At 50.4% G+C, this 27,936-nt stretch overlaps 1 protein-coding gene across 1 annotated transcript; it reads right to left on the bottom strand.

The window, feature by feature from the left end:
- On the bottom strand, positions 1 to 27,381 carry ALKBH5 (alkB homolog 5, RNA demethylase). Its single transcript, XM_008010545.3, has 4 exons — positions 25,830 to 27,381; positions 15,322 to 15,402; positions 2,983 to 3,138; positions 1 to 1,735 (listed from the first exon to the last, which is right to left on the bottom strand). The coding sequence occupies exons 1-4, from the start codon at positions 26,597 to 26,599 to the stop codon at positions 1,558 to 1,560; spliced, it is 1,185 nt and encodes a 394-aa protein (XP_008008736.1). The 5' UTR covers positions 26,600 to 27,381; the 3' UTR covers positions 1 to 1,557.
- Positions 27,382 to 27,936: the final 555 nt, after the last annotated feature.

Below are 27,936 nucleotides of genomic sequence, written 5' to 3'. Positions count from 1 at the left end.
TTTCAAAATATATTAGATTTGGTTTTTATTGTAGAGCACACATATCAGGGCAAAGTGCTGCACACACAACTACAAATCATTTTTGGGAAAAAAGCTGTAAAAAAAATAAAACTGCAACTGCTTTAATTATGCAGTCCCGACTTGAGAAATCCACGCTGGCAAAGGAGTTCTGGCCCCTGAGAGGGGCTTCTTGATGGTGGCTGCCCCAGATTTCTGCAGCCTATGAGGTCTCAGGCCCAGACCTCTGTACACAAAGCCCCCAAAGTGGTGGTATCCTGGTTGCTGGGAGGGCCTCTGCTCTTGGCAAGCCCAGGTCCTGGCCTGGCTGACAAGAAGACATTCCTAATGAATCTAGATCCACAAAACCTTTCTGCCTTCCAGGATCTGAGTGGGTAGAAGCTACCAAAGACTTTACCTTTTTTTTCTGAAAGCCCCTTCACCAACTCCCATACCCTGAAGCGGAGGAAGCACCAGCCCAGTCTGCAGGCCTGAGTTCTGGCCTTGGATGCATGCTGCCGGCAGACAAGAGGGGGCAGGCACCTTCCTAGAAGGATGACATGAGGATGAGGCCCAAGCTGGCCAATGGAGAAGGGAGGGGAAAGGAAAAAGCCAGGAGACTAAAGGGGGAAAAAAACTCAAAACAAAAGAAAACAAAAACCCTACCACACACCACAACAATTTTCCATACCCCAAATGCTAGACTTGGAAGGACACCAGTCCCTCTAGCTAGAAACAATTTCTAAAACTGACCCAACGTGGCAAGTCTAACTGTTCCAAATAATCACACGCATATGCTCAAAAGGAGCAACCAGCAAAAAAGTGTGCTCTTGATAAGAGAGGTCAGGACCACTGCACTAGCCCCTCAGCAGCCCAAGGAACTGTGGACAGAGTAGGCTAGTGGGCGTGGGTGGAGGAAGCCTGGGGGGCTTAACAATAGCTTTGGGATGGCAGGGGCTGGCACTGTTTAAGCCCCTGCCCAGGCAACCTGAACAACTCTGCCGCAGGAGGAAGAAAGGGTGTTTGCATGAGCTTGCAGGGCGTGGATGGCAGGTGAGAAGTGGAGAACAGCAGCCCCCATGTAGAGCCTGTGAGGCTCCAGGAGACCTCAACCAAGTACAGACATCAGTGGAGGAAAGGGGCGGGCAGAAGACTGAACTTTGTTTAGAACACAGCGGAGATTTACATTGAAAGCAAAATAATTTTCTTAACCAAAACATTTTGTTGCTTTTAAATAAACCCAGCCTGATACAGCCCCACTTAAAAGATGGCTGCTCTGCTCCACCACCTCTACTGGCCACTCCAGCATCAGCCTCTGTCCCCTATAGATGCCAACAACCTTTTCATCCAGGAGGAATACCAAGAATATGAGAACCCAGGTCCTGGCCAATTCTATTCTTCAGCCTTAACAGGCAACAAAACCAAGGAAAAACATATAGAATTAAAAAAAAAAAAAAAAAAAAAACAAACCCCAATAAACAAAAACAAAACCCTCAAAACAAAAGGAGGGGCAACTACGTAAGGATGAGCCAGAGTTCCCAGGAGGGCGGCGGGTAGACCTCAGTGCCGCCGCATCTTCACTTTTCGGGCAGGGCTGCCTGCTGCCTCGGAGCAGTCCTCTGAGGACTCATAGGACTTGCGCCAGTAGTTCTCAGAGCTGAAGCTACCTCTCCGCCGGTGTGTGGGCAGCAGCACCGAGCGCCGGTTCTCTTCCTTGTCCATCTCCAGGATCCGTGGCCTGCAAGGAAAGGGAAGCAGGGCGTTATCTGAGAGGCTGTCAGGAGGGGCCTGGCTTTACCACTATACCTGGTCTCATCCTTGGGATGGGTCACTCCAGCTCAGTGGTCCTCAATGAAGGGTAGTCCTGGCAGAGGCTCTGGTATCAGAGGTTCTTGCCCACTAACTGCCAGTGACCACCCCAGTCTTTGGGACATTTCCCAATTGCCCTGTGGGGTCTGCCTGGCTCAGAGTCTGGTGCCCTGGGACACTGCCAGGGCTGCTGGACAGAGATCTTTCCTACCACAGCCTCAAGACTCTGCATCGTTCTGCCATCTACCTTTACTTCCCAGCTCTACCCACTTTCTCTCTCTTGGGCCTCCCAACACTCCCTTCTCCACTTACCAACCCCATTACCCCCTGAAACCACAAAGCTCTTTTGTGTCTCAGGGTTTAGCTCACACAGTATTTCCTGCCTAGAATGCTCTTCCATGTCTTCCTTATCCTTCTGGAATCAACTTAAACATTACCTCCTTGGAAACCTTCCCCAACACTTAAAACTTTTTTTTTTTTTTTGAGACGGAGTCTCACTCTGTTGCCCAGGCTGGAGTGCAGTGGCGCCATCTCGGCTTACTGCAAGCTCCACCTCTCAGGTTCATGCCATTCTCCTGCCTCAGCCTCCAGAGGAGCTGGGACTACAGGTGCCCATCACCAAGCCCAGCTAATTTTTTTGTATTTTTAGTAGAGACGGGGTTTCACCGTGTTAGCCAGGATGATCTCGATCTGACCTTGTAATCTGCCCGCCTTGGCCTCCCAAAGTGCTGGGATTATAGGAGTGAGCCACCACACCCGGCCAAAACAATTTTTTTTCCTTTAAAAAAATGATCTCCTCAAATTCCTTTTATCCAACCCTTTTTGAAATAAGTCCCTGGTTCACTATTATCCAAGTCCCAAGATTCCCTCCTGACACCTAAAATAATTCCACAAGGACGTCTGTCTGGGTGGAACCGAACAAGGGAAGTCATGGGAAAGCCATGATATTCCCATTTGTTACAGTCTTTGCCTGACCCCTTCTCTCTGGGGGTACAGGCAGTTGGCCAGGGTTAGGCGGGAATGTTACCAATGCCACCAACCCAGAGGAACCAGACATAAGATTTTGAAAGAGTGAGCAAACCAAGGCTCATAAACAGCCTACCCCAGGCTTCTCCACCCATCTCACCCTGCAGCCAAGCCTTTGCTGGCCTTTGCTGCGGATCCTAAGCTTAGTACCTGTGGGCAGCATCAGGGTCTGCCTTGCGGTGGGACCGCTTGGGTTTCAGAGCAGGGTCCCTGTTGTTTCCTGACAGACGATCTGAAGCATAGCTGGGTGGTAACACGGAGCTGCTCAGGGACTTTGTTTCCAACCGGGGTGCATCTAATCTTGTCCTGCAAAGGAAACATGCATGGGGTCACCAAAGAGCCTCTGGTGAAGGTGTGGGCACCATCAGACCAATTCTCTGGCCAGGCAAAGTGGGAGTCAGCAGTCTCTGCTCCGAACCTCAGTCCTTGAGGTTCAACTAGAGATTGGTCTAGCTGACTTTCAAAGACCCTCCTCAAGTCCACATTTAGGAGTAAGGAATGGGAACACTTTTGTTTGGAAACTCCCAAGGGCAGGCTGTACTACCCTAGGGGAAAGATTCCAGGGCTCACTCTCAGCTGAACGAAGCAGCCTCACCTCACTCCACTTGGACCCACAGGTTCTCTGGGGCCATCTACTTCATTTGCCAGAGGACCAACGGCCCCACTGGTGGGTCCCAACACAGGAAGGATCCCTGGTCCAGGCCTGTAGAGGGGCTGGAGAGAAAGAGAGCCAGAGCTACCCTATTTTCTTACTGTACAGACAGGGATGCTGAAACTGAGTGGCAGAGCCAGGGTGGGGAACCCAGGCCCAATCCACAACCATGAGCAGTCACCTGGTGATTTCTGCTCATTTCAGGATGCTGACAACGTAGAGGCCAGAGGGCTTTTGACGGCACAGTCCCCACCAAGCAGCAGGTATAGGTACAGGTTACAAGGAATACACTGCCTAGTAAAGGGAAGGCACACAAATACAGATGAGGAAGAGGGGGATGGAGAAGCTGGGTAGAGATAACTCAGGGCAGTGATCCAAGTCCTTTATGAAGCCAGACCAGAAGGGAGCTGGCCTGGAAAACCTCAAAGAAGCCCTTAGGCTCCTCGTATGGTACAGAGAAGGCTGGCAAGTCAGGCAGGTGGGAGCAAAGGGCAGAAGGACCCATGTAATAGACTGGGTGGGAAGTGACAGGACACAGCTAGCAGAGACCCTGAAGGCATCTTTTCCAGGGTCTGCTAGACACAAAGTAGTAACTCAGTTCCCAAGAATTACGGGCTGCAGTCAGAGCAGGACTCTAAGGATACCAGAGGATGCTGACGAAAAGTAAGCAGGAGGGAAATCCAAGAACTGCCTTGGGCTAGGCTGCTTGGCATCCTTGGTAACAACTGCATCTTGTCCTCACAGTTCCCCCCATTCCCCATGACTGCCTCCCCACATTCTATTGGCTGGCCTGATGGGAAGGATCAGAAAGGCAGTAAGTCATGCATCCTGCAAGTCACGAGGGAAAGTTTAAAGCCAAAGTGAGACTTCAAGCCTGACAGGCAAGAGTTACTCTGAACCTCGGCAGGAAATCTCTCCTAAAGGCAGCAGGGGCATCTCCTTCCTTCCAGCTGGGAACCAGTGTTCTGATGCCTCAGGCCCAAACTGGTGTGTAGGCAGGTAAGACAGGCATCCCCATCCCTTTGCTTTGGCCTTGTAGAGGGGAAGCCAGAAGGGCCCAGCTGCAGTGAGTGGCTCTCCAGTCTCAGGCTCCTCTGGACTGCTCCAGAGTCATGGATGCAGAACCTAGCATCAACAGGAGAAAATCTAGTCTTGGCACTGCCACTCAGAATCCAGGCTAGTCACCATCCTTCCTGGGGCCTCAGTTTCCCCATCTGAGCAAAGGACAGAAATGTGACTGGCTCTAAGGCTTCTTTGTGCTGAGGGTCTAAGGAATGGAAGGCAAGTTGGCAAGTTGCCTCCAAGGCTGGAATTCTCTGGGTAGAGGTGGTACTGAGAAACTACCCGAGATGATGTGAAATAGAATAAAATCATTCTTTTTAAAAAAAAAAAAGTCATGTTTTGCTCTGTGGCCCAGTCTGGAGGGCAGTGGTATGAACACAACTCACTGCACCCTTGAACTCCTAGGCTCAAGAGATCCTCCTGCCCAAGCCTCCCAAGGAGCTAGTACTACAGGCCTGGGCCACCATGCCCGGCTAATGCTTTTTTTTTTGGAGAGACAAGGTACCACCATTTTGCCTAGTCTGGTCTCTAACTCTTTTTTTTTTTTTTTTTTTTTTGAGACGGAGTCTTGCTCTGTCCCCTCAGGCTGGAGTGCAGTGGGGCAATCTCGGCTCACTGCAAGCTCCACTTCCTGGGTTCACGCCATTCTCCTGCCTCATTCTCCTGAGTAGCTGGGATTACAGGCATGCGCCCCCGCGTCCAGCTAATTTTTTTTTTCTTTTTTTTTGAGGCGGAGTCTCGCTCTGTCACCCAGGCTGGAGTGCAGTGGCGCTATCTCCTCTCACTGCAAGCTCTGCTGCTTCCCGGTTTCACGCCATTCTCCTGCCTCAGCCTCCCTAGAAACTGGGACTACAGGCGCCCGCCACCACGCCCGGCTAATTTTTCTGTATTTTTAGTAGAGACAGGGTTTCACCGTGTTTGCCAGGATGGTCTCGATCTCCTGACCTCGTGATCCGCCTGCCTCAGCCTCCCAAAGTGCTGGGATTACAGGCCTGAGCCACAGCACCCGGCCCTAATTTTGTATTTTTAGTAAAGATGGGGTTTCTCCATGTTGGTCAGGCTGGTCTCAAACTCCCAACCTCAGGTGATCTGCCCGTCTTGGCTTCCCAAAGTGCTGGAATTACAGGCGTGAGCCACCGCACCTGGCCCAATGACCTTTGGTGGCACTTCTTTACCAGGTGTCGTGCCACCAAGTTGAGAGGTCCAGGTGGCAGAGATCAGACTAAACGTTAGCCATTATGCTTGACTTAAAGAACTCTAAGGGCCTCACTGAAGAAAGTCCCTCCTCTGGTATCCATAAAGCTAAGACCCTATAGGTGCCAGGGAGCCCATGGTTCAGTGAAGGAAGGTCCCTGAGTGCTCCAAAAGCCCCAGTGAAGCCCTGGTGGGGGCACTCTGGAATTGTTTGTTCGGGGGAATGATGGATGGTAAGAGAAAAGCAGAACCACCAAAATGAGAGCTCTTGACACATCCCCTGGGACTGTCACATCTCATAACAGTTGGAGAAGCTCCTGCCCTCCCCACACTTCCAAAAATCCACTAAGCTGCAGGATGCCAGGCTAGAACTTGACTCCAAGCCCAGTGCCCACCAGTAGCTTAACATCAGAACATGCCCAGTTAAAAGACCCTATAGGTTGCCCAGTTAAAAGGCAACCAATTCCCATGGTGCAAGCCAGATCTTCAGGGTTTAGCAGAGAGAGCCACGAATTTGGATTCAGGAGGCCTAGTTCTAGCAGTAAGGTCTGGACCCAGGCCTCTTCAGATAACAACAGGAATGAAGACCTGCCTTACAGATCAGAGTAGGTATTCAAAGGTCAGAGCAAGGCACCTTGGGCATGCGAGGTGGGGGTTGACCGTGATACCCAGAGTGGTCACCTACAGTGTCAGGACAAAGCAGGGACAAGGGAGGTCACAACAAAGGATGGCTGTAGCACTAATGTGTGAACCTAAGGGAAGGGAGGGAGCTGATCTTATCCTAAGTCCTCCAGAAAAGCTGCTGGGGTGAATTATTCTCCCTGCAGGGACTGGAAAGCAAAGCTAAATCCCAGAGCAAATCACTAGCTTGAGTCACAAAGTCCACCTACTACTCCGTAATGGCCTCTAAAGCACAGGTGGGGCCAGGCACAGTGGCTCACACTTGTAATCCCAGCACTTTGGGAGGCCAAGGTAGAAGGATTACTTAAAGCCAGGAGTTTCAGACCAACCTGGGCAACAAAGTAAGACCCTGTCCCTACTTAATTTTTTTTTTTTTTTTTAAACAGTCTTGCTCTGTCTCCAGGCTAGACTGCGGTGGCACGATCTTGGCTCATGCACCTCCGCCTCCCGGGTTCAGGCAATTCTCCTGCCTCAGACTCCTGAGTAGCTGGGACTACAGGCGCGTGCCACCATGCCCAGCTAATTTTTATGTTTTTAGTAGAGACAGGGTTTCACCATGTTGGCCTGGATGGTTTTGATCTCCTGACCTCGTGATCTGCCTGCCTCAGCCTCCCAAAGTGCTTGGGATTACAGGCATGAGCCACTGCACCTAGTCCTAATTTTTTTTTTTTTTTTAGTAGAGACGGGGTTTCACCGTGTTCGCCAGGATGGTCTCGATCTCCTGACCTCGTGATCCGCCCGTCTCGGCCTCCCAAAGTGCTGGGATTACAGGCTTGAGCCACCACGCCCGGCCATATATATATATATTTTTTTAATTAAAAAATAAAGTGCTGGAGGGCCCTCCTCAGTGCAAGAGAGCACTGTGCAGGTGGCAGGGCCACCATTTCTGGGAAGATGGTAAACCAGCCTGCACTCAGGCCACAATAACCCTGGAGCAAGGGCAGTCCCCAGCCAGCTACCAACTACTCTCTAACTTCTGGCTCCACCCTTACCAGGCATCCTTGTGCTAAAAGCCTGGCTTTCCAACAAAGCGAGGCAAAGACCAGTGTTGTGGGCCTGTCCAAGCACCCTCTTGGGTATTTAGTGACCTGGTTCCCTAGAGCTAAGGTCTACGCTCCAGCACCTTTGAGAATCAAACTCCCACAAAGCTCAGGCCTGTACCTCGCTGGCTTTTCTGCAATAGTACCCACTCCCCTCACAGGACTCTCCCTACCCATCTTCCAGCCTCCTGCCAATACCAGGCTTTTTTTTTTTTTTTTTTTTGAGACGGAGTCTCACTCTGTCACCCAGGTTGGAGTGCTGTGGCGCGATCTTGGCTCACTGCAACATCTGCCTCCTGGGTTCATGCCATTCTCCTGCCTCAGCCTCCCAAGTAGCTGGGACGACAGGCACCCGCCACCACGCCCAGCTGATTTTTTCTGTATTTTTAGTAGAGACAGGGTTTCATCGTGTTAGTCAGGATGGTCTCGATCTCCTGACCTCGTGATCTGCCCGTTTTGGCCTCCCCAAAGTGCTGGGATTACAGGCTTAAGCCACCGCATTCAGCCAATTACTTTCTTTGAAACAAGGTCTTACCCTGTCATCCAGCCTGGAGTGCAGGGGTGGGATTACAGCTCACTGCAGCCTTGACTTCCTGGGCTGAAGCAATCCTCCTGCCTCAGGCTCACGGAGTAGCTCGGACTACAGGTATATGCTACCACACCTGGTTATCTATCTATCTATCTGCCACACCTGGTTATCTATCTCATCTACCTATCTACCTACCTATCTACCTACCTACCTACCTATCTATCTGAGATGGAATCTCACTCTGTAGCCCAAGTTGGAGTGCAGTGGTGCAATCTATCTATCTATATGAGATGGAATCAGTCTATCTAATCTAATCTAATCTAATCTAATCTAATCTATCTAATTAATCTATCCATCTATCTATCTAAGATGGAGTCTCACTCTGTAGCCCAAGCTGGAGTGCAGTGGCACAATCTTGGCTCACTGCAACCTCTGCCTCCCGGGGTCAAGTGATTCTCGTGCCTCGGCCTCCCAAGCAGCTGGGACTACAGGCGCGTGCTACCACGTCCAGCTAATTTTTTTGTATTTTAGTAGAGATGGGGTTTCATCATGTTTCCCAGGGTGGTCTCAAATTCCTGAGCTCAGGCGATCCGTCCACCTTGGCCTCCCAAAGTGCTGGGATTACAAGTGCAAGTCACCGCACCCAGCCAGGAGGAGTTTAGAAGACCACCTAGCATTCACAGGTTTAACCACAACTGCCCAATTTACAGGTGCTCAGGTAAGATTGTATGTGGAGAGGAGTGGCAGAGCCAGGGCAGAAGCCCAAGTCTGTCACCTCCCTGGTGATCCCATTGTACCCATATTCCTTGGGCAGGCCACAGACACACCAGAACAATCAGGCTGCCAAAAGGGCAGGGTGTATACATGTGGACACAGACTTACTGAACTAGGGAACAAATGTGAGCTAAGTCTAACCACAGGAGACACAAATCACGGAGAAAGGAGCAACATCAAGCCCTGGTCAGAGAAACCAAGAGCTAGGCACCCCTCATCCCACTGCTAAGGAATGAAGTCCAGAGTGAGACCTCCATTTCCTTCCACTGTTCATCCATCCACTCAGCCTCACCTTCAGATTGCTCTGTTCTCAGGGAGGGTCTCCTCCTGACTCCTCGAACTCTGTGGATCTAATGATCAAGTAAGCTACTGAGCTCAGCTTCCTACAATCTCTCACATGCCTCCATGGCTCCCCAGCACCCTCAACATCTCTCTACACAGCGTGAAGTTTTTTCTGTCTTAGGCCAGTGTATCAAGTCCTCCACTCCTTAGAACAGAGTTCCTGGACTCCATGCCTCTGTAAAGAGCATCTCTTCTGACTGAACTATCTTTGCCCCTGAGCCTCCTTCTATGCTGGCTAAGGCCCAAGCATCCTTGACTACCTTCAGGTGGCACTTCTCTGGAAAGTCTTCTTTGACCAGTTCCTGGTGAGATGCTAAATGTCTGCCTTTTCCCAAAGGACAAAAGAGAACAGGAACCCATACAAACCCCATTCCAGGCACTAGCACAGAGCCTAGCGCACATCAGCTTAGGTTACCACTTGGCAAAGGGATCTCCAGTTGCTTTTCCCAGCTTCAGATCACTCTGAGCTGAGTTCCACTTGACCAAAAGCAAATAAATGGGCTATATATACTGCTTTGTGCCACTTTATCTGGTTACCTGGAGAGTACCAATCTCAAGAATACAAGTCTCACAGTGCAATCCTGAGGGCCTCCTAGAAACCAAGGGATTGGGTGCCCTAGTCACCAACTAAAGGCCCCGAAGACCCATAAGCCATCTCTTGAGAATCAAATGTTAACCTAAGGAAGGCCTCCTTCCCTCTTTCATTCCTCATCTACGTAAGTACCCTATATTTCCCTGCCTCCTAGCCTTTGAGCTTACCATTTCTGCCTGGCTAGCAATTTCTAGCTCAGGGGCCAGATCTACCAAGCTCGCCTTTACCTTCCCTCCCACTAAGCTGGATGTAATTTTTTTTTTTTGAGACAGAGTCTTGCTCTGTCTCCCAGGCTGGAGTGCAATGGTGCGATCTCGGCTCACTGCAACCTCCGCCTCCCAGGTTCAAGCGGTTGTCCTGCCTCAGCTTCCCGAGTATCTGGGATCACAGACACCTACGACTATGCCCAACTAATTCTTGTATTTTTAGTATTTTCATCACGTTAGTCAGGCTGGTCTTGAACTCTTGACCTCAGGTGATCCACCTGCCTCGCCCTCCCAAAGTGCTGGGATTACCAGTGTGAGTCACCACGCCCGACCTGGGTTTTTGGGTTTTTGCAGGGCCTGCAGAGAATACCCTGTGCTTTTACATCTTTTACACCTCTGCTTTGTGTTGGAATGGCATGCAAAGTGCAAACTTATTACATGTGAAGCACCAAGGGGGCACTAAATTTCCTGCGGTGCCCACCTCAAGTGCCTTGTACATAGTAGATACTTGATGTTTCCCTCAAGTCAGAAATCCTTGCTCAAAGGTCATTCCAACTAGCAAGATGACCTGAGACAGCTCACTTCCTATCTGAGCCCCTTTCCAAACAGAGTTCACACCTTCTAGTTTCAGGGTTAGTATGTGGATGCTTGGCACAGGGCAGCTAGCAAGGCCTACCAGGAGCAGAAGCACAGAGTGCACTAGTGCAGGAGTACTAGGGAATCATGGAAAAACGGGAAGACTTCCCTCACAAATGAATTATTATATCCAAGAAGTTTGTCAGCCTCTTGGTTATCTAACTAGTAATTTAGAACTTTAACCACACCTCTAGTGAGGTTAGGTCCAGCCTCCCCTTCCAGGGTTACCAACAATTACAGAGAAAAGACTTGCAACTTGGGGCAGCTTGCCCTCGGTCGGCTGGGAGACAGCAACATTCAGGAAGTTTGGGGGTGCTGAGGCACCTCAAAGAGCTGACTAGCCTGTAGCTGCTGCTTCACCCCACTCTCTGTAGAGTGCCCCCTACATACTCGTAACACTCTCCCCAATCAACACAATTCTCTACTTGCACAGTAGAGGCAAGAAAGCCCTTCTGTATCTGAGCTCCAGTTTCCTAACTCAAAGCATCCATCCCAATGACACACTGGGGAAAAGGGCGGGACGTGGGGTACTCCACTGTGCAAACCACCAAGGAACCACAAGACCCAGGTTCCAGGTCTCACTCAGCCATTTACTGGCTAAGTTGTGAGATCAAACATTATAACACCAAGGGACAGTCTGAGGATTCCACTCTGGGGAGGCTCTTAAAGGGTCACTTCCAGCCTTCCCGTGAGAAACAAGGGCACATGTGCACGAAGACTTGGCACCACCCATGTTCACAGAAGCTGCATTCTGTCCAACCAGAAAGCACTTGGCAGCCGCCCACCCATTTCCTTCCATGAGGCCCTTAGAAAGACCCTTCCAGCTCTGACTGACCTGAGCTGGTGACAGAGTTCCCAGGGTCTCCCTCAGCAGCCTGTGCAATCTTTATCTGAACTTATGAGAAGGCAGGACAGGCTCTAACTCCTCTACCATAATCAGGGCCAGGCTCAGTGCCCAGATTCTACCCACTGTAACACAACCTCACCAGAAGACATCAAACCAGCCAGGTATCTTCCAAGACCACATCCTGCTTATCTCTGGGCAATGCCTGGGCCAAGATGCTCCCCCTTTTTTACCTGTCACAACCCGTCCTTTCCCAAGACAAGCCCATGTAGCTACTCTAGACCTGCTCCTCACTGGCCTGAATTGTTCTCCACACTAGTTGATGCCTCTTCTGGGCTGCACTTCAAGCTAGGCCCCAGATGAACAGGGATCTCCTTACTCCTACAGAATACAGACTTGAAAATTCACAATGGCAAGCGTATGAGCTATGACAGTCCCAACAGGGGTGTGTGTATGTGTCTGCATGTGTGCTAAAAGGGCTTTAGGTGATGCTAAAATGCTAAAGGGCTTTTTATATGATGCTTTCTGCATGTCAAAATGGTCAATCTGAGCGATGAAGAATGACTAGGTTATTTGAAGAGCTGGTTATCATGTAGGTTATCTGGGGAGTTGGGATATGAATTAGAAGATGAACATGTTAGATGAGAAGGCATTCCCAATGGAGGCCACACTACTACAAGAGTCCACGACACAAGTCCATGAATCATAACAGGAGCTGCAGATACTTTAGAGTTCCCCACAGTTGTGCACTTCCCCAGCTCAGCTGCCCGGGGAAGCTGGGACATCCTCCCACTCTTCTCCAGTCCCCTTACACCAAAGCTCTGTGCTTCTGCCCTCCAGCCCAGTCTGTGAATGGTTCCTGGGCCCACTCAAGTCAGAAGGTAGAAGAGTCTCAGTCACGCAACAACAGCCATTCCCAAGGTCAAGCCACTGCCAGGGGCCCAGCTGGCTAAAAAGCTTCCCAGGGAGCTGATTAACGATGCAGACTCTTAGCTGTGCTGAGGAGCATCTGACTCAGCTGGACTGGGCGGCCAGGTATGGGAGTCACCCTTCAAGAAAAAAGTAGCAGTTAGAAGACTGACACTCCAACTACGGCCACTACCACCTGCATATCTAGTTAAGATTTCCCCAAAGTAAGCTACTATGAGAAGATGAGAGGAACACTTGGGAAGTTACTGCTCTGGTTCTATATAACATTAGAAGTTCCTCTCTAGGTTCCTGGCCTGGGCAGGCCACCCATCCCTGGCTGCAGCTGGAGGTACCAGGTACAGCCTGAGAAGAAATGACTGTGGAGGAGAGGCTGAAAGAGTGCTACACTCTGGACTCCATTATTTCTGAGTTCTGGCCTGTGCTGGAAATCACAGAAAAATATAAAAACCCTTCCCTTCCTCTGGCAAATTCTGGGAATAGTCTTAGGCTAGAAAAGAAAGGCTGCCAACCACCAAGTCAACCCAAGTTTCTGGAGCTCCCATATGTGTTCACTGCTCTGCCTGTACCATAGGACTGTCGAACAGGTATGGATCATACCCATCTACTATAGTTAAAACAGACTAAAAGTTTTGACTTGACAAAGTGGCAAAGCCACACCAAAGAGACTTCACCACTACATTATTCTGGAGTTAAGGGCCCAAAGGACCAGGAGGCCAAAGTTATTGTTTACTGACTAAAGTTGATGAGCCAGAAAAAAATTACCAATGACCAAAGCTGGAACAATCTGGGCATAAAATAAATTCCCAGAAGTCCGTACTTATATAAAATTATACTTATATAAATAAATGATTGAATAAATGAAGAAGAGCAGACCAATCCCCCTGCAGAAGAATTCTAAATAATTCACCTGGATGCTTCCCCTCAAGGAGATGGTGCTAACTCCCACACTCTAACTGTGGGCATGCACGGTGACCTCCTTCCTAAGGGTACAGTATGGATAAGGAAAAACAGTAATTTTACAGTGGAAAACCTGACAAACAGTGCATCAGCCAGGTGATCAATATCAATAGTGATAAGTTACATTGATAGTATGTATTCTTGGTATGTAGTAAAAATGGCATGCACTTTACCATAAAAACATTAGACAAATCCCAATTGAGAGACATTCTATACAATATCTAACCAGTCGATCTCTTCAAGAATAAGGCAGGCCGGGCGCGGTGGCTCACACCTGAAATCTCAGCACTTTGGGAGGCAAAGGCAGGCGAATCACTTGAAGTTAGAAGTTAGAGACCAGCCTGGCCAACGTCTGCACGAAAAAATTTAAAAAGTAAGCTGGGTGTTGTGGCACACGCCTATAGTTCCAGCTACTCAGAAGGCTGAGGCACAAAATCACTTGAACCTGGGAGGCAGAGGTTGCAGTGAGCCGAGATAGCGCCACTGCATTCCAACCTAGGCGATAAGAGTGAGACCCTGTCTCAAACAAACAAACAAACAAACAAAAAAAGGAATAAGGCAAAGTCTGAGAAACTGTTATAGCCAAGAGGAGTCTAAGAGGATATGTCGACTAAATGTAATGTAGGATGATCTTGGGACAGAAAAAGGACATTAGGAAAAATGTAAGGAAATTGAAATAAAGTAGGGACTTTAGTTAATATACCAATAAAAAATTAAATCGGGAGAATGGGATGCAGAGTACATGGGAACTCTGTACTATCACAATTGTCTATAAATCTAAAACTATTCTAAAAAATAAAGTTTAATAAAAAGAAGGAAGGAAGAAAGAAGAAAGACAGCAAGTGATATGTGTCAAGCCTTGTTTTGCTCTACTCACTGACTTCTATGACTGGGCAATCACCTATCCTCTCTGGAACTCTTTTCAAAAGGTAGGCTTGAACCAGGTACGGTGGCACATGCCTATTGTCCCAGCTATTCGGGAGGCTGAAGCAGGAAGATAACTTGAGTCCAGGACTTTGAGGATGCAGTGAGCTACAAAGGCCAATGGCACCACTGCATTCCAGCCTGAGCAAGAGTAAGACTTTTTCTTTTTTTTTTTTTTTTGAGATGGAGTCTCGCTTTGTCACCCAGGCTGGAGTGCAGTGGCGCAATCTCGGCTCACTGCAAGCTCCGCCTCCCGGGTTCACGCCATTCTCCTGCCTCAGCCTCCCGAGTAGCCGGGACTACAGGCGCCCGCCACTGCGCCCGGCTAATTTTTTTCTATTTTTTAGTAGAGACGGGGTTTCACCATGGTCTGGATCTCCTGACCTTGTGATCCGCCCGCCTCGGCCTCCCAAAGTGCTGGGATTACAGGCGTGAGCCACCGCGCCCGGCCCAAGACTTTTTCTTTAAAAAAAAAAAAAGGGGCAGGGTGGGCGGTGGGGCAGGCTTGTCTTGATCCAATGTCTGTAGGGCTATGGCTTCTTTCACTCACTCTGTCTAAGAAATAAATGCTGGTGAAGCCAGGTTTGTTGATGTTAATTAGCGCATCCAATTCCCTCCCCAGAGAAGAGCCATAAGCCATGATTCTGCTGAATACTACATCCTAACCTCCCACCCTTGTCTCCTCTCTTCACTCCCTGTTCTTCCCAGCAGTGAAAACCCAGGCATTTTTAAAGCAGGCTGCTAAAGGCACAGTCTAAAAATAATCACCAAGAATACGTGTGACAAATAAGGACCAAGGAGGTGAGGAATAGAGGCTAAGGGGTGGAGTGAAGTTTGGAAGAATGTTGCCCAAATCTTGTCTCAAGATTATACCCACAAATATTGGGAGTATATGCTTTTGTTCAGTCCTAAACTCCCTAAATAGTCAGAGAACTTAATTTTCTGATAAAAAGACAAAACAACTTTATCCTCACAGGATTCAAATAAAAAGTAAGACAACTTAATAGTTCTGCTCTCTAGTCTGCCACGCCACTGATACACAGGAGCTGAGTTCTAAGTGGACCCAGAGCTACATCTCCAGAGAGGCCTGCAGGTAAGGCAGAAGGTCAGACATCAAGGCACTTACTTCCTGAGGATGATGACTGCTCGGCGCTCCTTGATGTCCTGAGGCCGTATGCAGTGAGTGATTTCATCAGCAGCATATCCACTGAAAAGAAACAGAGAACATGTGACCATGAAGAGTAGACAGACAACCAAAGTTCCTGGGGGATATAACAGGACAGGAATATGGCCTAGGTCTTATGGCTGCTCTCTACTCATTACTTGAGTTTCAAGGATCTACATGGAAGGGAGTATCGTATTAAGCTCCAGGATGCTTTTGCCAAGAGACTGTAATACTCAAGGAAAAACCTGGTATGAGGCAAAGGAGACCCCTTGGCCACTTAAGGCAGAGGCCCGAAGCAAGTCTCTCCCTGAACATGCCAGGAGCCCTTTTTAAAAAGCGTACTCCAGAGAGTACACTGCATCTTCTCCTCATTCTCCCTCCCTTTAGCAGGTAGAGAAAGCCAAAGCAGCCACTGATAGCACTGAGTCACCAGGGAGAGCTAGCACTGCCTCATTCCAAAACAGAGTGTCTACTTTAAGTCTCCTTTTGGGGGGATCCAAAATTTTGAAAACAGCTGTGTCTGAGTATTTTAAGAATTTCCGGCTGGGCATGGTGGCTCACGCCTGTAACCCTAGCACTAGCACTCTGGGAGGCCAAGGTGGGCAGATCACCTGAAGTCACGAGTTCAAGACTAGCCTGGCCAACATGGTGAAACCCCGTCTCTATTAAGAATACAAAAATTAGCCAGGAGTGGTGGCAGGCGCCTGTAATCCCAGCTACTCAGGAGGCTGAGGCAGGAGAAACGCTTGAACCCAGGAGGCAGAGGTTGCAGTGAGCCGAGATCACACCACTGCACCTGAGCAACAGAGCCAGACTCCGTCTGGTATCTGTTTATTTTCAACAAGTTATATGACTTTTAAAACTGCTCGGCCGGGCGCGGTGGCTCAAGCCTGTAATCCCAGCACTTTGGGAGGCCGAGGCGGGCGGATCACGAGGTCAGGAGATCGAGACCATCCTGGCTAACACGGTGAAACCCCGTCTCTACTAAAAAATACAAAAAACTAGCCAGGCGAGGTGGCGGGCGCCTGTAGTCCCAGCTACTCGGGAGGCGGAGGCAGGAGAATGACGGGAACCCGGGAGGCGGAGCTTGCAGTGAGCTGAGATCCGGCCACTGCACTCCAGCCTGGGCGACAGAGCGAGACTCCGTCTCAAAAAAAAAAAAAAAAAACTGCTCACAGACCAACTAATGTGGGTATGACTGTCCTCTTCTCAGCTAGCTCATTCCAATTTGAAACTCTGGAAGCAAGCTCCGAGCCTCCAAAGCCCCTTACATGCTATCACTGGAAGCATGGCAGCCACAAGACACTCCCACTCCAAGTTACTCTACCGAGCTGCAGCAGTTCTACACACCCAGAAACTCACTCAGCCACAGGCCTAGTAGGACAAGTATGACTTAGTTTCCCTACCTGCCCCTGTACCACAAACCCTTCTCTCATGGATACTGATCAGCTCCCTTCTCAAAGGCTAGTTACATAGACACAAACTTAACTATTAAAAACACTGCAGGCCTGGAAAGGACCCCTCAAGATGGCGAGGCTGGCCAAACCTCAGATCTAATAACTGAATGCAAGAGCCAGTAAGAGATAAAAAGTCAGACTGCTTCAGGCTCAGCCTTAAGGAGGCACCTCTGATTTGGAAATCTGATTTGAGCTCATGCTGGGGATAGAACAAACATTTTACTTAATTTTTTTTTTTTTTTTGGAGACAGAGTCTCGCTCTGTCACCCAGGCTGGAGTGCAGTGGTGCAATCTCAGCTCACTGCAACCTCCGCCTCCTGGGTTAAATGATTCTCCTGCCTCCGCCTCCCCAGTAGCCGGGACTACAGGCGCGCAACACCACACCACGCCCAGTTAATTTTTGTATTTTTAGTAGAGACAGGGTTTCACCATGTTGGCCAGGCTGGTCTTGAACTCCTGACCTCGTGATCCGTCTGCCTCGGCCTCCCAAAGTGCTGGGATTACAGGTGTGAGCCACCATGCCTGGCCCAAACCTTTATTTTATAGATTCCTCACCTTCTCCCTCAAGATGCTCCTAGACAAGAATTTTCAAAATTTTCTCCATGAACACCAATCCCATAAGAGACAGTGGACAGGCTGGGCACTGTGGCTCACGCCTGTAATCCCAGCACCTTGGGAAGCCAAGGTGGGTGTGTTGTTTGAGGTTAGGAGTTCGTAACCTGACCAGTCTGGCCAACATGGTGAAACCCCGTCTCTACAAAAATTAGCCAGGCATGATGGCAGGTGCCTGTAATCCCAGCTACTGCGGAGGCTGAGGCAGGAGAATGGCTGAACCCAGGAGGTAGAGGTTGCAGTGAGCCGAGATAGTGCCACTGCACTCCAGCCTGGGTGACAGAGACTCTGTCTCACACACACATACACAAAAGACAGTGGACAAATGTTTATAGTGAAATCAAATGTAAAATACTGATAAGAGTTTCAAAAAGCATTACTTAAAGCACATGAGAATCACCACAGCAAAAGAACCCACTGAATTTGTTTAAGCACTGACCAAAGAAACTTCTCTCAAATAATATCTATTAATACCCATCAGCCCACAACGAGAAGAATCACACAGGAGTTAGGGAGTTGAAGAGACCTGGGTTCAAATGTGAGCTTGTCTCCTACTAGCTTTGTGACCTTTTGTTAAATCACAGGCTGAACCTAAAAACCTGTACAGTTTCTTCATCTGTAATAAGGAGAACAGTAGGTTCTTGGGTATTCATCTTGTTATGCTTTATAATTTAGCTGTTCTTTTGCTGCTACTAAGATTACAAGATTTTAAAAACAGGGACAGGGCCTTCTCCCTTCGAGGCAGAACAGCAGCATTATATGACTACATGATTGACACTCCTGGAAAGGGGTGGTGAGAGGCCTACCTGCAGGGCTGTTGCGAGAATTAAGTCAGATAATGCAGGGTGCCTGACACCCTACAATCTTTACTGAGCACTGTGACAAAAGTCAGAGGGCCCTGGACTATCCTGGGGCAAGCCAGAGCCCTGGATTCAGGGTCTGCCAAAGAGACACGGTCTGGGCTCCCCCTGCAGGGATCTGCCAGTAGTGGGGGCCTCCTGGGCCCCATTTCCAGAGCTAGGAACTCTAGTTCTCATCCCATGCTTTTATCATTCCACACTGGAGGAACGGGGCCTAGACTGCAAGACCGTCCCATATATACACACAGGACTTGCCCAAAGAGCTGTCAAAGGTCCCAAAGGCACTTTTTTTTTTTTAAAGACAGTCTCACTCTGTTGCCCAGGCTGGAGTGCAGTGGCACAATCTCAGCTCACTGTAACCTCCACCGCCCAGGTTCAAGCGATTCTCCTGCCTCAGCCCCCCAAGTAACCGGGACTACAGGTATGTACACCAAACCCAGCTAATTTTTGTATGTTTAGTGAAGATGATTTCCCCATGTTGGCCAGGCTGGTCTCAAACTCCTGACCGCACGTGATCCACCCGCCTCAGCCTCCCAAAGTGCTGGGATTATAGGCGTGAGCCACTGTGCTCGGCCCCAAAGGCACATTTCTAAGTCCTGAATCTGTGGCACTGGCTATAGGCAACCTTCCCTGCCACTGACAAGTGTTATCAATCTGTTTGACTTGGCTATACACATAACCAAGGGCTCTGACTTCCCATCTCCAACAAGGAACCACTTTTCTTACTGCAGTTCTGGAGCAAATCCAGATGTTTGTCAAAGCTTGACTGCCCACATGCTCCCTGACCCCATCCCCCAAGGGGCTCTAGAACAAACAATAAGCCATGTCAGGTTCCTGCCATGGAGCCCAGGCCTCGGAAGAACTAGTGTGGAGATAGGGCTGCACAGGCCCACAAAAATGACTTTGGCACTGACACAACCTGGAAGGCTCATTAGTACTGGTCTTCTAGAACTTTCTAGCAGCTATGACACAGCCCACTGACCCTTCTTCAGAGTATCCGGCTGCTCTGGCAACATGAGCTTCAAGTCCTGATTAAGGGAAGCTCTCCCGGCCAATCTCACAAAGTGTCGAGCAGAGACCACAGGGCATTATTTACTATTAAGGAACCTACTTGCTACAAGAGAAATTCAAAGTCTCAGTCTGCCAGCTTGCAACTTAATATGCCCTGGGTCCAGACCTACTGCTGGCATGAAAAGTTCCAGGACCTCTTGCTCTTTTGTTTTCACAGGGAAAGAAGAGGAAATACCTTATGCTGTCCGGCTTGCCTGCTCCCTGCCTGGGCTGAGCCCCCCAGCCCTAGCAGCATTGACAAGTATGTTGCAAATGTCACCCACTAGTCCTATACCTCAGAGTGACTCTCAAAGGAGCTGACAAGTCTATGTCCTCTTCTGGGAGCCTTTCCCTGACTCCCCAGACTGGGTTCCCCCTACACTGCTCAACCACACCCTCTCATGCCTCTCTGCTACTTCATCTGCCTTGTGGAAATTGTGTCTTCCCTTCAAGACAAAGCTCTTCAAAGGCCTTACTCATCCCTGCACAATGACACTAAATGAAATGTGTGTTGAGCTGAACTATTCCACCACTTAGAACTGTTTCTGCCTCTGCAAAACAAAGATCATAGCAAGCCCCTCCTCAGAAGATTAGGTGCAACCTAAATGAGGTGTCTGAAAATTTTTTTTTTTTTTTTTTTGAGATGGAGTCTCGCACCGTCGCCCAGGCTGAAGTGCAGCTGCCGCGATCTTGGCTCACTGCAAGCTCCGCCTCCCAGATTCACGCCATTCTCCTGCCTCAGCCTCCGAGTAGCTGGGACTACAGGCGCCTGCCACCAGGCCTGGCTAATTTTTTCTGTTTTTAGTAGAGATGGGGTTTCACCGTGTTAGCCAGGATGGTCTCGAGCTCCTGACCTTGTGATCCACCCACCTCGGCCTCCCAAAGTGCTGGGATTACAGGCATGAGCCACCGAACCCGGCCGCCTTTTTTTTTTTTTTTTGAGACGGAGTCTCACTCTGTTGCCTAGGCTGGAATGCAGTGGTGCGATCTCGGCTCACTGCAACCTCCACCTCCTGGGTTCAAGCAATTCTCTGCCTCAGCCTCCTGAGTAGCTGGGATTACAGGCGCCTGCCACCACACCCAGCTAATTTTTGTATTTTTAGTAGAGACAGAGTCTCACCATCTTGACTATTCTTGTCTTGAACTCCTGACCTCAGGTTATCCACCCGCCTTGGCCTCCCAAAGTGCTGCGATTACAGGCGTGAGGCACACCGTCCAGCCCTGAAAAACTCTTTGAAGGGACTATGTACATCTCTCCTCTAGGGGACAGTCTTGGAAACTGAGTTGTTATGACACATTTCCAAGATGGCCACCATTTCCCATCTACTCCATGGCCTGCCTAGGCCAGGATGAACCAGAGATGGAGGGACTGGCCAAGATCCCAGCCTGGTGACTGTCTCTCTCCGGCTATGGCTGCCTGCCTTACTGACAGGCCCGCAGCCCAAGAAGGTCAGGCTTTGGGGGGGGCAGCAGACTAGCCACCTGGAACCAGGGGCAGGATTGTGAGATCAGGCTCAATTATTTACCAGACCTATGCCTCCAAGACGACACATGGTCTAACTTTATGAGAAATCCTGGGGCTTTCTGAATCCAGAGGGAAGGTCAACTTGCCGAGTCCCAATTCTGTATACACCAAGATACAGACAGTGTACTAAACACAGAAGGTAGCCCATCTCCTGAGACACTTTTAGCTAAATTTCAAGCATTCAGTAGATGACAAAGATTCAATCTTCTGTAACAACTCTATAGCATCATTAGACCGGTTTTGCTGATGAGGAAAACTGAGGCCCCAAAAAGATTAATTTGCCCGAAGTCAAACAGTTAAAATGGTGGTGCTGTAACTCTAACCAAGTTTGCCATCAAACTTTCTGGATTCTGTTGTAGAGGTGGTAGGGAAAAAAAGCCCATCTGCGTTTCCTGGTAACAAGCCTGTCCTGGGGGCCTTGGTGGCCTCACTGAAAGGCACATGCACACCCACTAGCCCTATGGAAACCCTCACCAAAGGGCACATGCACACCCACTAGTCCCATTTGCAAAGATGAGCTTATATCCCCCAGAGAACTAGCAGTGTATTAGTGAAGGCTATCCACCACCTACTACTGGCCAGCCAGCTCTGAATTTTTTTTTTTTGAGACGGAGTCTTGCTCTGTCACCCAGGATGCCAGGCTGGGAGTTCAGTGGCATGATCTCAGCTCACTGCAAACTCCGCCTCTCGGGTTCATGCCATTCTGCCACCTCAACCTCCCGAGTAGCTGGGACTACAGGCATCCGCCACCACAGCCAGCTAATTTTGTTTTTGTATTTTTAGTAGAGACACGGTGAAACCGTGTTAGCCAGGATGGTCTCGTTCTGACCTCATGATCCACCCGCCTTGGCTTTCCAAAGTGCTGGGATTACAGGTGTGAGCCACCGTGCCTGGCCTTGAAATTTTTTTTTTTTGTTTGTTTTTTGAGACTGAGTCTCACTCTACCAGAGTGGATTGCTCAATCTTGGCTCACTACAACCTCCGCCTCCCAGGTTCAAGTGATTCTCCTGCCTCAGCCTCCTGAGTAGCTGGGATTACAGGCACACAACACACTACCACGCCCGGCTAACTTTTGTATTTTTAGTAGAGATGGGGTTTCACCATGTTGGTGAGGTTGGTCTCAAACTCCTGACCTCGTAATCCATCTACCTTGGCCTCCCAAAGCGCTAGGACTACAGGCATGAGCCACCAAGCCCAGCCAGCTCTGAAATTTTTATGGCCTATTTATTCTCTGCTTGCTCTGAACTTCATGATTAACACCATGGTTCACTGCTAGCTTCCTTTCTTTTACCGTCCTCTGACTTCTTGTCAGGCCTTGGCAGCAGCAAGGGCAGCCAACCCCCCTGGCCCAGAGCTCCTCCTGACGGTGCACAGCTCTGACTTCATCCTGTGGTTCCTCCCCCTCCAGTGGAATCAGAAGAGTCCACACAAGAGATGTGGCCCAGGACCTATCTGCCCTACTTTCCCAACTATTTTAAGCCAGAAAGCTAAATTTTGCTTTCACCAGCTGAACAAAATCAGACTTATTCCAGAACTGACAGGGGTGCCCACTCTACCCAATACCAACTGTTAACTGGAAGAGTCACAGGCTGAGCTCACCAGTGCATGCCCTGTGCCTGGGTGATACACAATCATTTTCAGACGGCTGGCCTAGGCCTGGGTCTCTGGGCATGTGGCCACCACACCACAGACCATGTAGCAGTGATTAAAGATAGCAGCAAGTAAGCAATTAGCCTTGAGGTAATTATTCTAATTAGTCCAATCGGAGTCTGTTTTAATCTGCCCCATGCAGCCAACAGGGAATAGGAGAATGAATGACAGATGAAGTGATATGAAGATAAAAAATATTTCCCTAAAGAACAGCATTAAGAGGGGATCCACCCAGGCCTAACATGGGAAGGTTACAAAAGACAACCGATAACTAGGTTTGGAAAGGAGTCTGAAGCACTTCCAGAAGATTCTGTGACGCCTTGCTCTAAATGCCCAGGTTTAGACACTGCTGAGTCAATGTGACGCACCAACATCCATGCTGATCACTATTAAACATAAAATTGTATTCCTGCCATGCGGTCTTGGACGGGTACAGACACCATTGCCACCACCACCAACTGAAGTCTGACTAAGATGTCTACTACTAGAATCCCTCCCCATCTGCACCGCACCACTGTTTTCACCAGCCCCTCCCTTCCAATCTGCAGCTTTACTGCTCATCACCTCTGCGCTAGGATCTGTAGCAGGAAACGAGAGAAAGCACCACTTCCTACCAGCTTATATGCAGGATTTGATGAGGGGCAGGTGTTCACTCACCTGCATACCAGGTAAGCTAAGAAAGCAGGTGCAGGAAGATTTAATTAGTGGAAGGGTCCAGACTCTAGAGCAGTGATTCTCAACTACGGATTCTGCACTTCCCCTGCCTTGGCATTTGGCAGTGTCTGGATACTTTCTGGTTGTCATAAAAAACACTATTGGCACCTAGGAGATAGAAGCCAGGAATGCCGCTAAACAGTCTACAATGCACGAACAGCCCCACACAATGAAGCATTATTGAGCCCTGAATAACAATAGCACTGTTGAGAAGCCCTGATCTAGAGTTCACCAGAGCATCCTCAACCACAGTCTCTACTAATGAACTCCATCTGCCTCCCATCAACATCCATCCCCTCTTACCTATGGCTACTCCTATTACCGCACTCAAAGACACCGCTGTTGTGTACTTTCTCCATCTTTCTCTGCTTGGCTCATTCCTAGTCACTTTTCACATTCCAGTTCACTTCCTCCCCTAAACTTTCAACACTCTAAAGTGGGAAAGATGTCCCCCTTTAGTGTGCTTCTGCAGTTACCTTCCTGGGCTATAACTTATCCTCCTGTCTGAGGCCTCCATGGGGCTTGAAATCCATTGATGGGAAACTGCCATGTTTCGGGTTCCACCAGATCCCTAGTTCCTTCCCCAATGAGAGAGCAGGGGATCACTGAGTGGTTGTATATGAAAGCAAGCACCGAGTTAAGTACCTACCCCGTGCCAGGCCCTATCTTAGACAACAAATCACCATATTTAATTCTAATAGGCTTCGGAAGTTGGCATCATCCCCACTTACAGATGGGAAAGCCAGCTCAGAGAACGCCTACAAGATCCCAAAGCAAATAAGAGAAAAGCTGGATTCAAAGCCTGGGGCAGCACTTTTCAGGACATCGCTGAGCCTCCCACACTAACTCCACAGCCAAGTCTGAATCCAGAAGGGGTTGACAGGGACTGGGAAAGCTTTAGGACTTTACTATTCTGAGGAAAAGATGAAGAGAATTTTCCTGATGATGCAATCCTGTTGCTGATCACTAACAGACCTGCATACTAAGAACTCGAAACTTCTGTTCTTAAATGCAGGGTGTGCGTGTGTTAAGGAGAGTAGTAGTCCCAAAACCAAAAAAATGTCTTGTGATCCCCTCATTAGGCACCAGACCACTACTAGACCTCCTGACAACCTCCCTGAGGTCCAATGACTACGCAGAAAATTAGTATCCCACTAAGAGACCAAATGGTCCTTGTGTGAGGTAATTTCAGCACTGAGAACCCTTCAACAGGGTCAGACCCCAACCTGCCTTACACAGTGAGCACGCTGGAAGGGTGTGTCCTGGAAATCCCATGTCAAAGCATTCTGCCAAGACATCCATCTAGGAGCGCCATGAAGATCTGAGAAGCCCAGAAGGCCATGATAAGAAGCTATCTGACAGGTAAGCTGTCCTCTAGGTTTCAGATGCCTAAGGAGTCACAGTATCGCTTCTGCTACTACTGACTTCCCAGACTCCCATCAGGAGGTCTTGGACATCACAAGGCTCTGCTGCCATCCCCAACATGGAAGGAGCCTCAGCTGTTCGACTCAAATGAGACAGATGACCTCCCCTCATGATATGAAGAGGGCACCAGGGACACTGCTTCTCCTTATGACTTTGGCCCTACTGACTCACTTCAGAACCTGGGCTGCTCACGACAAAAGCCCACTGTGTCCTCATCTTGTATTTGGTGGTGGTCAACCAAGCTGCTCTGAGAACAGCTGCAGTCTAGACCTAAGAGGTTTTGGAGATTACTGAATTACATTACTAGGTTTACCTTTTTCAGGACTCGAAGGAGGTAGCTTCCAAATAAATTTTCACTTCACATTAACAGCAAACGTGTTCCCACTGGCAATCTCCTCTGGAAGCCAGGGCACTGAACTAATTCTCAGCAGGATCTGGGAACCGAATATAGGCCAAAAGCCTAAGTTCTGCTGCTCACGCAACTATAAGGCCAAACAGTCAAAAGACCAGCTGTATTCTATTGTATTCAGTCCTGACTACAGGTAACACGTTCTTACAAAGAACTGATGGGCTCTTCTGCAGCCAGGAGGGAAGAATTTTAAGAGTGTGCTGCTCTCTATTCCTGGCCCAATCACTAATCTGTTCAACTCCAGGGAAGTCACTCCCCCTCCGGGGAATGGAGAATGTGCTTCAATTAAATAATCTCTGGGGCCTTTGCCTATGACTACTTTCTCGGTTAAGGAATCCAAAAATGGCAGAACAAGAACGACTTTTAGATAGTAAATTTAAAAAAAAAAATTTAAGTATAGATTTGTAAACGGAAGGCCAGAATGGAAAACTGAAAAATTACAAAGGGATTCATGCTAAGAAATGGGTGGTGGGGAAAAAAAATCAAAGCGAACAGCCTTCTGAAAAGATGGCTTTTGATGAATTCTCAGTCAAGTCAGTGATCCCGTCAAACCTGCCTTCGGGGACAGGATTTCCACATCGGTTCCCTGTTTTCTTGCTATAGGTATCTTAAACACAGAACCCTTCTCTCGCTCCCTGCAACCTACAAACAGAAGAATTGGTCAGAACTGTAAAAAACGTGGACTCCTACGGGCTGCTGCTTTCTGGGCCAGGGTGGGTAGCTAAGGCAGCAGGCGCAGGGCCGCCCCCTCTACCCGGGTGGGTTACCTGAGCACAGTCACGCTTCCCCTGCGCACCGGCAGGGAAAGCACTGGTTCCGACACCCGAATAGGCTTGAACTGGAACTTGCAGCCGAAGCACAGCGCAGAGTCGCTAAAGAAGGACACGGACACGATGGGGCGCTCGAAGATGTGGATGGGGTCCACGTGAGACACTATGCAGCCGCCGGGCTGGTAGTCGTTGATGACGGCGCTGTTGACGAAGCCCTCGGGGATGACGCGGTGTTCCACCAGCTTTTGGATCACCAGCTGGTGCACCCACTCGGGGATCTCGTCCACGTCGCCCGGCGGGTAGAGGCGCTCCTGGCCCGGCCCGCGCTTCTGCAGCTGGGCGCCGTAAGTGTAGCCTTCGCCGAAGAAGTACTTGTTGCGCAGTGGGGCCCGGTCCACCGTGTGCTCGTTGTACAGGCCCTTCTCAGCGCGGGACACCACCTCGTCAATGCGGGCCTCGATCTTGGCGCACTCGTCCTGGCTGAACAGGCGCATCTGGCGGATGCCGCTCTTCACCTTGCGCGCCTCCTCCTCCTTCTGCAGCTGCTGCTCCTCGTAGTCGCTGCGCTCGGGGTCCGAGTCCTCCTGATACTTGCGCTTGGCCCCGGACACTGGGTAAGGTTCGGCGGCAGCGGCGGCTGCGGCTGCGGCAGCCACGGCTGCGGCGGCGGCTGCGGCGGCCTCCCGGCTGCCCGCCTTGTAGTTGTCCCGGGACGTCATGGACTTGAGCTTCTCACGCAGGTCCGTGTAGCCGCTGGCGGCCGCCATGGCCCCCGCGACGCTGCTCTAGGGTCCTCCGGGGCGGGCGGGGCAGCCGGGCATGGCTCTAAGGGGACGCGCCCCGGGACCCCGGAAGGAGGGGGGTCCTTAGCGCCGAACCCCCATGCGTGAGTGGGGGACCCGGCGGGGGGCGTCGAGGGTCCGGGCGTGGGGTAAGGCCTCAGGAGCGAAGGGTCATGCAACGGTGGCGACAACGGGGCTTCTTCCTCCTCCACCTTCTCCACGTCCCGGGGGGCAGGGGCGTCGGCAGCGCCTCATGCCGCGGAGGGCTGCTGCGGAGACGCGGCCCGACTCCCGACCAGACCCTCGGACGCCCGGCCCGGCCCGCACTTTAAAGCTCTCCTCACGACGTCACGGGCCGCCAGCCCGACGTCCGCCAGCGCCGCTCCTTAGCGGGCTCCTCACCGCGCACGCGCAATGCCGCCGGCCACCGCGGCTCCGCGCGCTACGGGCATGCGCGTGCGTGCAGGCCGGGTGGCAGAGGCGCCGGCGCAAGCGCAGACAGGGACCGCTCGCCGTCCGCCGCCCCTCCCCCACTCGCTGAGGGGCTTCGAGGGAGCGCTCTCAAATAGCAACCTGTCTTCACGCCGCGCCGCCTCCAGGACCGAAGGGCTCCCTCTACAGGGGTGCGCTCACACTGCCAAGAGTGTCGCCATGCTGCGTCACGGCATCGTCCGAATGCCCGCAGACGCCTCAACCCCAGCGCGCAATCACCGAGGAACCGCCACAACCTAGGCCGCTCTGTTACCTCCCCCTTTAGCGCTTCCACTCCTTTAATTGGGCCGTGGGCCACGCGCCGGGCAGGCCCTGGCTGGAGTTTCCGGAAGTCGGTTGGTAATCATGCTTGTCAATCAGGCAGTCTCCTTGGTTACTGCGTCCGTCACTTAATTAGCGGCTGGGCGAGCAGCGAGGACCCCTAAAGGAGAAATGGTTGGCTAAATAAGTGCCTGAATGGAGACGTCGCCTGAGGAAAGCCTTTAGGACTCCTAAGGAAACTTCTGAAACCCGCGAAAACTTCTCAAACTGCGGGACCGAGAGCACCCAACCCCAGCTCTGAACCCAGATAGGAACGTCCGGCACAAGCCAGACGCGCGTTGTCGGGGTACAAGCCAGCCTGCCGCCGCTGCCGCCGCCGCTCGGAGCGGACGTTTCACGAGTCACGTCCCGGTGACGGCGGGCGCGGGGGCGCGCTGGGGTTGGCGTCGAGCCTCGTTGGTGCTGGAGATGGGCGTGGGGGCACCTCCTACGGGGACGACGGAAGAAAACTCCAGGAAACAAACGGGCGCAAGGATAAGGCTAAGCTATAGATAGTGACTACAGTCAAT

Source organism: Chlorocebus sabaeus, chromosome 16 (assembly GCF_047675955.1).
Source record: "Chlorocebus sabaeus isolate Y175 chromosome 16, mChlSab1.0.hap1, whole genome shotgun sequence".
Taxonomy (NCBI): Eukaryota; Metazoa; Chordata; class Mammalia; order Primates; family Cercopithecidae; genus Chlorocebus; species Chlorocebus sabaeus.
Note: the sequence above shows the minus strand (reverse complement) of the source record. Positions and strands in the feature narration are given on the sequence as shown.

Coding starts and splice junctions, on each gene's coding strand:
- ALKBH5 (XM_008010545.3), bottom strand. CDS start 26,599: ATGGCGGCCGCCAGCGGCTACACGGACCTGCGTGAGAAGCTCAAGTCC. Junction 15,403..25,829: donor GGAAGCGTGACTGTGCTCAG/GTAACCCACCCG, acceptor GTTTCTTTTCAG/TGGATATGCTGCTGATGAAA. Junction 1,736..2,982: donor GACCCTGATGCTGCCCACAG/GTACTAAGCTTA, acceptor CTTTCCTTGCAG/GCCACGGATCCTGGAGATGG.